This window comes from Pecten maximus, chromosome 2 (assembly GCF_902652985.1).
Source record: "Pecten maximus chromosome 2, xPecMax1.1, whole genome shotgun sequence".
Taxonomy (NCBI): domain Eukaryota; kingdom Metazoa; phylum Mollusca; class Bivalvia; order Pectinida; family Pectinidae; genus Pecten; species Pecten maximus.
The window spans coordinates 5411870-5426922 of NC_047016.1; the positions used below are offsets into that span (position 1 = coordinate 5411870).

At 37.0% G+C, this 15053-nt stretch overlaps 1 protein-coding gene across 1 annotated transcript in view; it reads right to left on the minus strand.

Moving 5' to 3' along the window:
• Window positions 1–11993, minus strand: part of LOC117340626 (cysteine-rich venom protein pseudechetoxin-like) — a 30149-nt gene extending 18156 nt beyond the window's left edge. The window contains exons 1-5 of the mRNA XM_033902393.1: window positions 11823–11993; window positions 11055–11270; window positions 9559–9674; window positions 3820–3911; window positions 3601–3732 (exon numbers count right to left, since the gene is read on the minus strand). Of these exons, the coding sequence (XP_033758284.1) occupies window positions 3601–3732; window positions 3820–3911; window positions 9559–9674; window positions 11055–11270; window positions 11823–11993 (727 nt within the window). The remainder of the gene's footprint in view (window positions 1–3600; window positions 3733–3819; window positions 3912–9558; window positions 9675–11054; window positions 11271–11822) is intronic.
• Between the last annotated feature and the right edge of the window lie 3060 nt (window positions 11994–15053).

Here is a 15053-nt window from a genome sequence, read left to right on the forward strand (position 1 = left end):
TTATACAAACAGGAGACAGTTTAGAGAGGTGTTACTGTATAAATAGTAACAATTATACAAACAGGAGACAGTTTAGAGAGGTGTTACTGTATAAATAGTAACAATTATACAAACAGGAGACAGTTAACAGAGGTGTTACTGTATAAATAGTAACAATTATACATACAGGAGACAGTTTAGAGAGGTGTTACTGTATAAATAGTAACAATTATACATACAGGAGACAGTTTAGAGAAGTGTTACTGTATAAATAGTAACAATTATAAATACAGGAGACAGTTTACAGAGGTGTTACTGTATAAATAGTAACAATTATACAAACAGGAGACAGTTTAGAGAGGTGTTACTGTATAAATAGTAACAATTATACATACAGGAGACAGTTTACAGAGGTGTTACTGTATAAATAGTAACAATTATACAAACAGGAGACAGTTTACAGAAGTGTTACTGTATAAATAGTAACAATTATACAAACAGGAGACAGTTTAGAGAAGTGTTACTGTATAAATAGTAACAATTATACAAACAGGAGACAGTTTACAGAAGTGTTACTGTATAAATAGTAACAATTATACAAACAGGAGACAGTTTAGAGAGGTGTTACTGTATAAATAGTAACAATTATACAAACAGGAGACAGTTTAGAGAGGTGTTACTGTATAAATAGTAACAATTATACAAACAGGAGACAGTTTAGAGAGGTGTTACTGTATAAATAGTAACAATTATACAAACAGGAGACAGTTTAGAGAAGTGTTACTGTATAAATAGTAACAATTATACAAACAGGAGACAGTTTACAGAGGTGTTACTGTATAAATAGTAACAATTATACAAACAGGAGACAGTTTACAGATGTGTTACTGTATAAATAGTAACAATTATACAAACAGGAGACAGTTAACAGAGGTGTTACTGTATAAATAGTAACAATTATACAAACAGGAGACAGTTTAGAGAGGTGTTACTGTATAAATAGTAACAATTATACAAACAGGAGACAGTTAACAGAAGTGTTACTGTTTAAATAGTAACAATTATACAAACAGGAGACAGTTAACAGAAGTGTTACTGTATAAATAGTAACAAATATACAAACAGGAGACAGTTTACAGAGGTGTTACTGTATAAATAGTAACAATTATACAAACAGGAGACATTTAACAGAAGTGTTACTGTATAAATAGTAACAATTATACAAACAGGAGACAGTTAACAGAGGTGTTACTGTATAAATAGTAACAATTATACAAACAGGAGACAGTTTACAGAAGTGTTACTGTATAAATAGTAACAATTATACAAACAGGAGACAGTTAACAGAAGTGTTACTGTATAAATAGTAACAATTATACATACAGGAGACAGTTTAGAGAGGTGTTACTGTATAAATAGTAACAATTATACAAACAGGAGACAGTTTACAGAAGTGTTACTGTATAAATAGTAACAATTATACAAACAGGAGACAGTTTAGAGAAGTGTTACTGTATAAATAGTAACAATTATACAAACAGGAGACAGTTTAGAGAGGTGTTACTGTATAAATAGTAACAATTATACAAACAGGAGACAGTTAACAGAGGTGTTACTGTATAAATAGTAACAATTATACATACAGGAGACAGTTTAGAGAGGTGTTACTGTATAAATAGTAACAATTATACATACAGGAGACAGTTTAGAGAGGTGTTACTGTATAAATAGTAACAATTATACATACAGGAGACAGTTTACAGAGGTGTTACTGTATAAATAGTAACAATTATACAAACAGGAGACAGTTTAGAGAGGTGTTACTGTATAAATAGTAACAATTATACAAACAGGAGACAGTTTAGAGAGGTGTTACTGTATAAATAGTAACAATTATACAAACAGGAGACAGTTAACAGAAGTGTTACTGTATAAATAGTAACAATTATACAAACAGGAGACAGTTAACAGAGGTGTTACTGTATAAATAGTAACAATTATACAAACAGGAGACAGTTTAGAGAGGTGTTACTGTATAAATAGTAACAATTATACAAACAGGAGACAGTTTACAGAAGTGTTACTGTATAAATAGTAACAATTATACAAACAGGAGACAGTTTACAGAGGTGTTACTGTATAAATAGTAACAATTATACAAACAGGAGACAGTTTACAGAGGTGTTACTGTATAAATAGTAACAATTATACAAACAGGAGACAGTTAACAGAAGTGTTACTGTATAAATAGTAACAATTATACAAACAGGAGACAGTTTACAGAAGTGTTACTGTATAAATAGTAACAATTATACAAACAGGAGACAGTTTACAGAGGTGTTACTGTATAAATAGTAACAATTATACAAACAGGAGACAGTTTAGAGAGGTGTTACTGTATAAATAGTAACAATTATACATACAGGAGACAGTTTAGAGAGGTGTTACTGTATAAATAGTAACAATTATACAAACAGGAGACAGTTTAGAGAGGTGTTACTGTATAAATAGTAACAATTATACAAACAGGAGACAGTTAACAGAGGTGTTACTGTATAAATAGTAACAATTATACAAACAGGAGACAGTTTAGAGAGGTGTTACTGTATAAATAGTAACAATTATACAAACAGGAGACAGTTTACAGAGGTGTTACTGTATAAATAGTAACAATTATACAAACAGGAGACAGTTTACAGAGGTGTTACTGTATAAATAGGTGTTACTGTATAAATAGTAACAATTATACAAACAGGAGACAGTTTACAGAAGTGTTACTGTATAAATAGTAACAATTATACATACAGGAGACAGTTTAGAGAGGTGTTACTGTATAAATAGTAACAATTATACAAACAGGAGACAGTTTACAGAAGTGTTACTGTATAAATAGTAACAATTATACATACAGGAGACAGTTTAGAGAGGTGTTACTGTATAAATAGTAACAATTATACAAACAGGAGACAGTTAACAGAGGTGTTACTGTATAAATAGTAACAATTATACAAACAGGAGACAGTTTACAGAGGTGTTACTGTATAAATAGTAACAATTATACAAACAGGAGACAGTTTACAGAAGTGTTACTGTATAAATAGTAACAATTATACAAACAGGAGACAGTTTACAGAAGTTTTACTATTTAGATTAGTAACAGTTATACAAACAAAGGATAGCCTAGAGATGTCTTATTCTATAGATGGCTACAATCACAAATCTATCGGGGACGTAGACATTTGACTCCACATGTGCAATCAAAAAGGATAACGTGTCTAACGCTGAGTTATAAAGCAAAAAATGTATCTGTGAAAAATGGGTACGGATAGTAAGTGAATCATAGAACGTTTACATAGATGTCGGCGGTGCTTACTTTCGGTGTAGTTACAAAACAGTGTCGCTTGTTCGCACTACTGTGGGTGTAGAATACAAAAGAGTGCCGCTTGTTCGTACTACTGACGGTGTAGTTACAAAAGAGTGCCCCTTGTTCGCACTACTGACGGTGTAGTTACAAAAGAGTGCCCTTTGTTCGCACTACTGACGGTGTAGTTACAATCATACATGGGTTGGTGTCGCCCACTGATTGCTATACACAGGCGAGAGTTTACATTAGGTAGTTACCTCGGCATTCCCCGCATGCCTTACGGCAGTTCCTTCTCATGTAGTCTGGGTTCTTGGAACATTCCCCCATCGCCTCCCAAGTCTCACATTTGTCTTTCTTGTCTTCACACTTCACATTGTTTACGCCATTACCTATATCAGAACAATTAAGTTAGTATGTTTTATTATTCGAACACATATAAAGTAGTCAGTATGACTGTATAAGTAACAAAGCGTTACCTGTACACAATTTTTTGTCGCAGGTTTGTCCTGTCAGACACTGGCTGCAAGGCGCTCCCTGATCGTATGGCGTCTCCCCTATCCAGTTCCCCCTGACAAAACGATAGTGGAGTAAAGTGTCAATATATACAAACAAAAATCATCATGATAAAAAAAAAATAATGAGGCATATGAGGATGACAACAAACCAAACGGAAAAACAACCGATTGCGTGTGAAACGACAGCTTTAATTACAACTGACAGCCGATTATATACATTTTGATTAAGACCTGTACATTTATACACCAGACAAAACAGAGCTTGTATTAGATAGTTATCCACAACAACGATGATTCATCATTCCAGAACTCTTTATTGATGCGAGGGGTCAAATCATTAAATCACACAAGTGCAGCTTGTCTTTTGAATAGTAAATATGATATTGATTTGCCGAATTCCATGGTAAACAAGAGGCCCATGGGGCCTGTATCGCTCACCTGGTTGGATTTGACCAAATGTCAAAATAATGTTCATGTTCAATTCCTTTTGTTTGTTAACCTTAAACAATGCTATTTATGGTTATAGCATGGGGATCCCAACTGCTTTAAAGAAATAATGAAGTCCAGACTCTCTGAGTTTACAACATGCATTTATAACTTTATGACTAGTAGCGATTTGAAGGAATTACCTCTATTTCCCATATGGGGCCCCGCCCCTTTTGCTCCTCGGGGGTCAGAGTCACCATTTATGCAAAATCTATTCCCCTTCCCCCAAGAATGTTTCTTACCAAATTGGGTTCAAATCCATTCATAAATTTATGACTAGTAGCGATTTAAAGGAATTACCTCTATTTCCCATATGGGGCCCCGCTCCTGTGGTCCCTCGGGGGTCAGAGTCACCATTTATGCAAAACCTGTTCCCCTTCACCAAAGGATGTTTCTGACCAAATTGGGTTCAAATCCATTCATAACTTTATGACAAGTAGCGATTTAAAGGAATTACCTCTATTTCCCATATGGGGCCCCGCCCCTTTGGCCCCTTGGGGGTCAAAGTCACCATTTATGCAAAATCTGTTCCCCTTCCCCTAAGAATGCTTTTGACTAAATTGGGTTCAAATCCATTCATAGCTTTATGACTAGTAGCGATTTGAAGGAATTACCTCTATTCCCCCATTAGGCCCCCGCCCCTTTGGTCCCTTGGGGGTCAGAGTCACCATTTATGCAAAATCTATTCCCCATCCCCAAAGGATGTTTCTGACCAAATTGGGTTCAAATCCATTCATAACTTTATGACTAGTAGCGATTTAAAGGAATTGCCTCAATTTCCCCTATTGGGCCCCGCCCCTCAGGCCCCTTGGGGGTCAGAGTCACCATTTATGCAAAATCTGTTACCCTTCCCCCAAGAATGTTTCTGACCAAATTGGGTTCAAATCCATTCATAACTTTATGACTAGTAGCGATTTGAGGGAATTACCTCTATTTCCCCATTAGGCCCCGCCCCTTTGGCCCCTCGGGGGTCAGAGTCACCATTTATGCAAAATCTATTCCCCTTCCCCCAAGAATGTTTCTTACCAAATTGGGTTCAAATCCATTTATAAATTTATGACTAGTAGCGATTTAAAGGAATTACCTCTATTTCCCATATGGGGCCCCGCTCCTGTGGTCCCTCGGGGGTCAGAGTCACCATTTATGCAAAACCTGTTCCCCTTCACCAAAGGATGTTTCTGACCAAATTGGGTTCAAATCCATTCATAAATTTATGACAAGTAGCGATTTAAAGGAATTACCTCTATTTCCCATATGGGGCCCCGCCCCTTTGGCCCCTTGGGGGTCAAAGTCACCATTTATGCAAAATCTGTTCCCCTTCCCCCAAGAATGCTTTTGACTAAATTGGGTTCAAATCCATTCATAGCTTTATGACTAGTAGCGATTTGAAGGAATTACCTCTATTCCCCCATTAGGCCCCCGCCCCTTTGGTCCCTTGGGGGTCAGAGTCACCATTTATGCAAAATCTATTCCCCATCCCCAAAGGATGTTTCTGACCAAATTGGGTTCAAATCCATTCATAACTTTATGACTAGTAGCGATTTAAAGGAATTGCCTCAATTTCCCCTATTGGGCCCCGCCCCTCAGGCCCCTTGGGGGTCAGAGTCACCATTTATTCAAAATCTGTTACCCTTCCCCCAAGAATGTTTCTGACCAAATTGGGTTCAAATCCATTCATAACTTTATGACTAGTAGCGATTTGAGGGAATTACCTCTATTTCCCCATGAGGCCCCGCCCCTTTGGCCCCTTGGGGGTTAGAGTCACCATTTATGCAAAATCTGTTCCCCTTCCCCAAAGGATGTTTCTGACCAAATTTGGTTCAAATCCATTCATAACTTTATGACTACATATAGTAGCGATTTAAAGAAATTGCCTCAATTTCCCCAATTGGGCCCCGCCCCTCAGGCCCCTTGGGGGTCAGAGTCACCATTTATGTAAAATCTGATCCCCTTCCCTGAAGGATGTTTCTGACCAAATTGGGTTCAAATCCATTCATAACTTTATGACTAGTAGCGATTTGAAGGAATTACCTCTATTTCCCAATTAGGCCCGCCCCTTTGGCCCCTTGGAGGTCAGGGTCACCATTTATGCAAAATCTATTCCCCATCCCCAAAGGATGTTTCTGACCAAATTGGGTTCAAATCTATTCATAACTTTATGACTAGTAGCGATTTAAAGGAATTGCCTCAATTTCCCCTATTGGGCCCTGCCCCTCAGGCCCCTTGGGGGTCAGAGTCACCATTTATGCAAAATCTGATCCCCTTCCCTGAAGGATGTTTCTGACCAAATTGGGTTCAAATCCATTCATAACTTTATGACTAGTAGCGATTTGAAGGAATTACCTCTATTTCCCAATTAGGCCCGCCCCTTTGGCCCCTTGGAGGTCAGGGTCACCATTTATGCAAAATCTATTCCCCATCCCCAAAGGATGTTTCTGACCAAATTGGGTTCATTGGGGGGGGGGGGGGGGGGGGGGGGGGGGGGGGGGGGGGGGGGGGGGTGATAATTTATACATCGTCCTGTCAAGGAATACTTATTATTCGGGTGATGATGTATTTATTATTAAAAGTACCATCGCCTTGTGTATTGCGTATCTATTAAACAACGTTAACATATGTTATCACTTTTCTAAAGGAAATGTACAATTATTTGAACACTAAAATAATTATATTGAAACAAGTAGCCTCAATATGATCCAATGTCTGTTTGATAACTTTGGGCCCGACATTGTAGTAAACCGCCAATAGAGTACGGTTCTAGTGTAGTCCATGATCAATTATCTATGACAGGCAGTTTTCACAATCACAAAATTGATTTCTAAAACGAAATCCATTGAGCTGTTTAGTTATCTGTAAATGTCGGAAGGCTATCTTCCAAACACATGCATCAACCAGCATGATAATGGTTCCGCGGATCTGCTGCGGCGGTATCAGTGGAGTTATCGAATTGTTGGCTCTTTGTGGCCGGAACAAAATAAAGACAGCGTAATAGATACCATGATTAGGTTGAAGAAAGGTGACAAAATGACTTTTTTTTACACTGTTTGTCAAAACATAGCATTTGTTTACGATACCACGAACATTTCGCGTTCTACAAATGGCAGCAATATCAAAGTAGACATATCTGATAGCAATGATTAGCCAATCGTTTTCGCCTGCAATAGCTCAACACTAGGAGGACACCATTCCAAAAATATATGATCAAATAAAAAGGGATAAATAAGTCCCGGTAATAACCCGCGATAAAAGACGAGTCCTAGTAATAACCCGCGATAGAAGATAACAAGTTCCGGTAATAACCCACGATAGAAGACAATAAGTCCCGGTAATAACCCGCGATAAAAGACAACGAGTCCTAGTAATAACCCGCGATAGAAGACAATAAGTCCCGGTAATAACCCGCGATAGAAGACAATAAGTCCCGGTAATAACCCGCGATAGAAGACAATAAGTCCCGGTAATAACCCACGATAGAAAACAATAAGTCCCGGTAATAACCCGCGATAGAAGATAACAAGTTCCGGTAATAACCCGCGATAGAAGACAATCAGCCCCAGTAATAACCCACGATAGAAGACAATAAGTCCCGGTGATAACCCGCGATAGAAGACAATAAGTCCCGGTTATAACCCGCGATAGAAGACAATAAGTCCCGGTAATAACCCGCGATAGAAGACAATAAGTCCCGGTAATAACCCACGATAGAAGACAATAAGTCCCGGTAATAACCCGCGATAGAAGACAATAAGTCCCGGTAATAACCCACGATAGAAGACAATAAGTCCCGGTAATAACATGCGATAGAAGACAATAAGTCCCGGTCATAACCCGCGATAGAAGACAATAAGTCCCGGTAATAACCCACGATAAAAGACAATAAGTCCCGGTAATAACCCACGATAGAGAACATATATTTTGTTGGACTATAAAAAAAGAACATTGTAAATTACTCTAGGTTATATGAATCGCTCAATCAGTAGAGCACTGATTTATCTACCTAAGGGGTAAAGGTCTGATATGTGTAGTTCGATTCCTTCAGAGAGCAGTTTGCGTGTCTAGTTCCAAAGGGTGTACCCTTGAGCAAGACATGTTATCCGTCTCTCATTCACGTTGAACTCTTGGTCTATCCCAAACTATTTTTTAAATGCTGAAGGCATTTTAGTAATCATTATACCAGCACTATCATTACATTGTTAACACAGAATACTAATCCAAAGGATTGTACAAAAGATACAAAGTTTTAATACAATGGTATCAGCTATAAATTATCTAGTATTCAATGATAAGGAACAACTAAACATAATACACTAAAGGTAACTACACGACGACAACCACATACCTATAATTAACTAAACATGATGTATTACAGGTAACTTCACGACAACCACATACCTATAATTAACTAAACATGATGTATTACAGGTAACTACACGACAACCACATACCTATAATTAACTAAACATGATGTATTACAGGTAACTACACGACAACCACATACCTATAATTAACTAAACATGATGTATTACAGGTAAGTATACGACAACCACATACCTAGAATTAACAACTAAACATGATGTATTACAGGTAACTACACGACAACCACATATCTATAATTAACTAAACATGATGTATTACAGGTAACTACACGACAACCACATAGCTATAATTAACTAAACATGATGTATTACAGGTAACTACATGACAACCACATATCTATAATTAACTAAACATGATGTATAACAGGTAACTACACGACAACCACATACCTATAATTAACTAAACATGATATATTACAGGTAAGTATACGACAACCACATACCTATAATTAACAACTAAACATGATGTATTACAGGTAAGTATACGACAACCACATACCTATAATTAACAACTAAACATGATGTATTACAGGTAACTACACGACAACCACATATCTATAATTAACTAAACATGATGTATAACAGGTATCTACACGACAACCACATACCTATAATTAACAACTAAACATGATGTATTACAGGTAAGTATACGACAACCACATACCTATAATTAACAACTAAACATGATGTATTACAGGTAACTACACGACAGCCACATACCTATAATTAACTAAACATGATGTATAACAGGTAACTACACGACTACCACATAATCATTGTTCTCATAAAATATATGTGGATCAACAGAAAATCATATAAATGTGTGGAATTGACTCACTTAGGATCATAAAAGCAGCCGAGGTACCAGGCATTCTTGAATCTCCTTCCGAAGGCAGTTAAACTCTGACACTGGACCATGGCGCAACCAACCTGTGTGGTTTTGTGCCACACCATCTGTCGACACAATAAGGAAATACTTAATCTCGACGTGAATAACCAATCAATAACTAATTGTATCATTAGATAATTCGCATTTAATTGCTTTGCGGAGAAAAATACCTGCGGTACATAAACGAACGTTGGTTATGGTAAGTCATTAGTTGGAAACTAAGGACCACGCACAGATATTATTTTTCGAATGTTTACCTTAGATTTTTGTTCCCATAAAATTTTTTTTTTTTTTTTTTTTTCTGGATTGCCTTCATTTTGAGATATGCGTTGATACCAATTTAGTAAGTAGCTCGCAGTATAAATAATGAAATAAAAAGACTGGTCTAAAAACACTATATTTTGAAGTAAACAGACGATCAAGTAACCCTATCCCCATCCTGACCACAAAATTGACCTGATCCAACCTATCGCACAAATGATGTCTAGATTCGAACAGTGTACCTACATAATTGTGGATTATTATTCATGATGTTTCTGCCTCCACAGGACATCATAAACAATGGCAATATCCAGTAGAATGGCACTTTCAAATGAACTGTCTAAAAATATTATATTATATATCAGCCTAGCCCGAGGTGTGCTATACCAGCATAACCCGCGGTGTGCTATATCAGCCTAGCCCGCGGTGTGCTATACCAGCATAGCCCGCGGTGTACTATACCAGCATAACCCGCGGTGTGCTATATCAGCCTAGCCCGAGGTGTGCTATACCAGCATAACCCGCGGTGTGCTATATCAGCCTAGCCCGCGGTGTGCTATACCAGCCTAGCCCGGCAGTGTGCTATACCAGCATAGCCCGCGGTGTACTATACCAGCATAACCCGCGGTGTGCTATATCAGCCTAACCCGCGGTGTGCTATACCAGCATAGCCCGCGGTGTGCTATACCAGCATAACCCGCGGTGTGCTATATCAGCCTAGCCCGCGGTGTGCTATACCAGCTTAATACTTATAATTCTTAACATATATCCTGATCGCGAGGATGTATATGCAATGATATACTGCAACCGATTTAGATCTTCAATATGCTATTTTTACTTCCGTATACAATATGATACAATTCGATAATTTGATGTCCATATATACGTTGTTCTGATAATTTCTAGTCTAAAAAGAAAGAAAAGGTGAGAGGATTCCTGTCTTACACCCAGCCTTTTCTATCGACAGGCCATTCATTAAAACCAAAGAATACCAACAAGCTAACTAAATCGTAATAATGCCAAAACACTAATCCCACGTGGGAAAACATGAAAAAAAGCGGAGTTTCCTTGTAAATCGTTAAAAACGTGTGCGAATGATAGAGCCTTGTGTTATGGAGTGGGAAGCGTCTTCTAATTCGACTAAAAGCTAGACAACCTCGTATGTAACCATCAACGTGTTTTACCTGGGTGTAGTGACAGGCTCCTCCACATGACTGTGGCCCCAACGAGTACTGGTTTTTCTCATCATACCAAGACTTCAGCGCGTCAGCGATTAACTTTTCGGTCGTGTATGCATTAGTGTTGAAAGCCAAATTTTCTCCTCTGTCTTCGTGCTGATGTTTAAAATCGCATCCTTCAATCCATGACGCGGCTTCCGTGGAAAGATTCTGATTCCAAACCTGTAGATCAGAAAAGATCATCTAATTTGTACTAATCGGTTATTATTTTGTTATGCGCATAAATTTTAGTGCGCCAAAAATACAATGATAGAGAGCAATCCGTTTAATTGTTACGTGATGTTATAGACATAATGGATGAAACATTCATAATCGCCTACTGCTGGATACTGGATTCTGGATACACCTGTATAGCTCCGGAAAAAAAAAAACAGAAAAAGAGAAAAACAATACAAAAATCGAAAGTGGGGGAGAGGCTATTTTTCATGGCTGTTATACCTGCAGGTAAAAAAGAAAACAACACAAACACAGAAAGTGGGGAGAGGGACACATAGAATGACTTGATGACTGTTATCCAATATGTTTTTAATCATTGACAAAGGCAAACACATTTGAATAACATTTTATATACATATAGTAATAATTATAAAACATGCAGAATGATGAATATCCTGTGCGAATGGTGAAAACAGAAAACAATCCCTGTTGTAATTATGTGTTTATCTGTATTAAAAACCAAAAACCTAAAGCATCATCCTATAATAATATCCTTACCATGACCTGCATGTTTGCCGCGGGTGGCTGAACTTGCCTCCTGTAGCGATTATGAAGATCCAGTAAGAGGTCCTTGTAGAGATTGATGTCGAGGCTGGCGCCGTTCAGTGTGCCAGCACACAGTGTGCCAGCGGCACACACTGCTATCATCAACAAACCCAGTACTGTCATGGCTCACAGATATAACTGGCAAGAGTGTAAAACACTTTCATGATAAAAAAGACACATAGATCTTCAACACATTAAACAAATGTTTTACTCTCCAAATCCACAAAAATCCACACCTTTATAACAAAACACAACACCAAACACAGATTAAAGGTATTTTCCTGCTTTATCATGCATATAAATAGACACCATCATGGATCCAGCAATGACTACTAGTATTCAAAAGATATGAACAGTAATATAGCAAATATATATTCGAGTTTAGCAATTACAGTATCTGCAATCTATATATAGAATTCATGAAATCTTAAAAGATGCATTTACGAGTGGCCAACCACATGAAAACTCAGAATGACGAATATCAAACAGATCAAAAAAAATATCACTCGATGTATGTGTATATGTACAGGCACGATTGGTCAAACACAGAGAAAGACACATCCATGACCATAAAACACAGATATAAAGCGCATATAGGATATCAAATACCGCATATAGAAAATCGAAATAGGACTGTTTTTTAAATACCGAAAACTGGATATTTATGATGAGGCAAAGAGATATACCATTCCTAATCAAAGACAGAAATGCATACGGTTTGTGTTTTTTACCGAAAACGGAACGCGTGCAAGATCTTATGAGACAACATTTTCCAATGCAATATATGTACATTTAACACAGATGATGAATGGAGAGAACCGGTCCTCCAACTCACGACATACGCCTAGCTACAATTATCACGCAGCTTATATCACTGCACCACATCCACGTTCTTAAGTAATAAATCAGTGGTCGGCTAGATACCCTGACATGATCATAGTGACAACTAATCTATTAGATGATATGAATATCTCCATGGCAATGTTTATAATGCGAATGGTACAGTTATTACATATATTCAACACAGTACGACAATTAATTCAATATATCATATAAATGCAGATATGGTAACACACCTACAAAGTAATTGTTTGCGTTTTTCCAAATATTTGGTTTTATCTAATAGTTATTAATTTTTGATAACTTACCAATTATGACAAAGACAACAAGATAAAAACATAAGTAACATACCTTCTAAACTGTACAACAGAAAATCTCTCAATTCGGTTAGCCGACTTGTCGATATAAAGCTGCAGGTGTCCTGCTGAAGAATGGAATCCTCTTTAGGAGTTCGTGTTTTATAGCATGTAATCAACAGGAAAACAATAGGAGGAGGAGTCATGTCCGCAGGACCAACCGGGATGTAGGAGGAGTCTACAGCACGTCCGCAATGTAAAGTAGGAAACCAAACGGGCTGGGCCGGAATCTCGCGACAGTCATTTCATCAACACTTAATCCAACAAAGAGGGAGGGAATACCGTACTCAGTGGTAATTAAGGTAACATGGCATTAACTGTGCCAAATTTATCTGATAAGGCTAAACGTAAAAGCAGTAGCCATGACGGACAGCCGAGTTACGGCATGTAATGGCCATGTATAACAGTTGTATGCAACATTTATATACCTGGTAATTAAGTAGTAACAGTAATGACAGCACTACCATTGCCAACTATTTAATGCTATTTGAGCACAGTAAAAAACAGAATATATCAACCATCATGGATATTAAAACTTATGTTTCTAAAAGATATCGACTATTACGACTGGAATACTGGCTTATTGTGTTAATTGGATTCGATTTCGGTCTGATTGCAGTCGTGTTTTACAGCGGCACATATTGAATACAAATCGTCTATATACACTTGGGCAAACAATTGGGTAATGTTTTGTAATTTTGTCTATGTTAATGTGACATTTTTGTTTGGAAGAAATTTTTATAGCAGTAAAGCGGGTTTCTTAAATGGCATTTGCTTTTAACCTAAATATTAGATATTTCAACTAGTAAACAATTTAGTTTAAAATAATGTAGACATATTTTCCAAATTATCGGTTTGAAGGGAGGTGTGTGTATGGCGTGTACTTATCACAGAAAATATTTTTCAAGTTTATAAGCGAAATATTTTCTGGATTAAAATTCCAATCGAAAGTCCTCAAATGTGCTTCACACATACCTCGGATGTGATAGATGTATGAATATGTCAGGAATTCATGTATTTTCATCGCCGGAAAACAGTTTATTCACGAATGGCGAAAATATGGGTTTTAGAGTAATTTATGAATTTTAATAATGATTTTGAAAATAAAAACATTTCAAACATAAAGATTTCTACATGAAATAAACGACTCCATGTCTGCATTACCGCTGACTGCAGACAACTCAATATAGCTTTGTAAACAGTTCCCTAGTTATACAATGGAAGCTTCCTCATCAAGTCCCAGGTCATGTGACGTGAATCACATTCGCGGAGTTTAGAGTGATACCATTGCTATATATAGTAAGTAGGGCAATGGGACATTAATTAATATCCTATCATTAAAGCCTTAATGTAATAACAGCTTAGACAGTGTTACTTATGCAGATCTCATCTTCTATTAGAAAAAAGTCTGTTTTGAAGAAAACAGAACTATACATTCAAGAGGAAACACTCGTATACCAGTTCACTTATTTTGTTACATTTGTATCTATTTTCAAAGTCCAGTTTCAAAGCTATCCATGTTAACAGATGATCTAATAGACGACTTGTCACTATCATCATGTCAGGGTGTCGGGCCGACCATCACTGAGACATTGAAACGTTCTTATTTAAGAACGTGTTTGTCGCGCAATGGTAAAAGCTGCGGGTATTTCTTGCTAGGCAATTGGGTGCCGTAGATCGCGAGTTCGAGGCTTGGTCAGGGCACGAGTCATAAAATTGTCTTCTTCGTCATTTGTGTTACTATAAATATTCATACACTTATATATATTACATTAAATCATTTTGTAATCTTGCCTGTACGTTGTTTTTGAAAGATTGAAATTGTACATGTTTTTGTTTAATCATAAATGTGCATTTGTTCTTGCTTAGTCATAAATGTCCCTTTTTCAATACTTGATATACAATATGCCCCATACTTTTGTGTTTAATCGTGAATATGCCTATTTCGTTATTTGCAATGCTATATGTCTTATATTTCTGTGTTTTA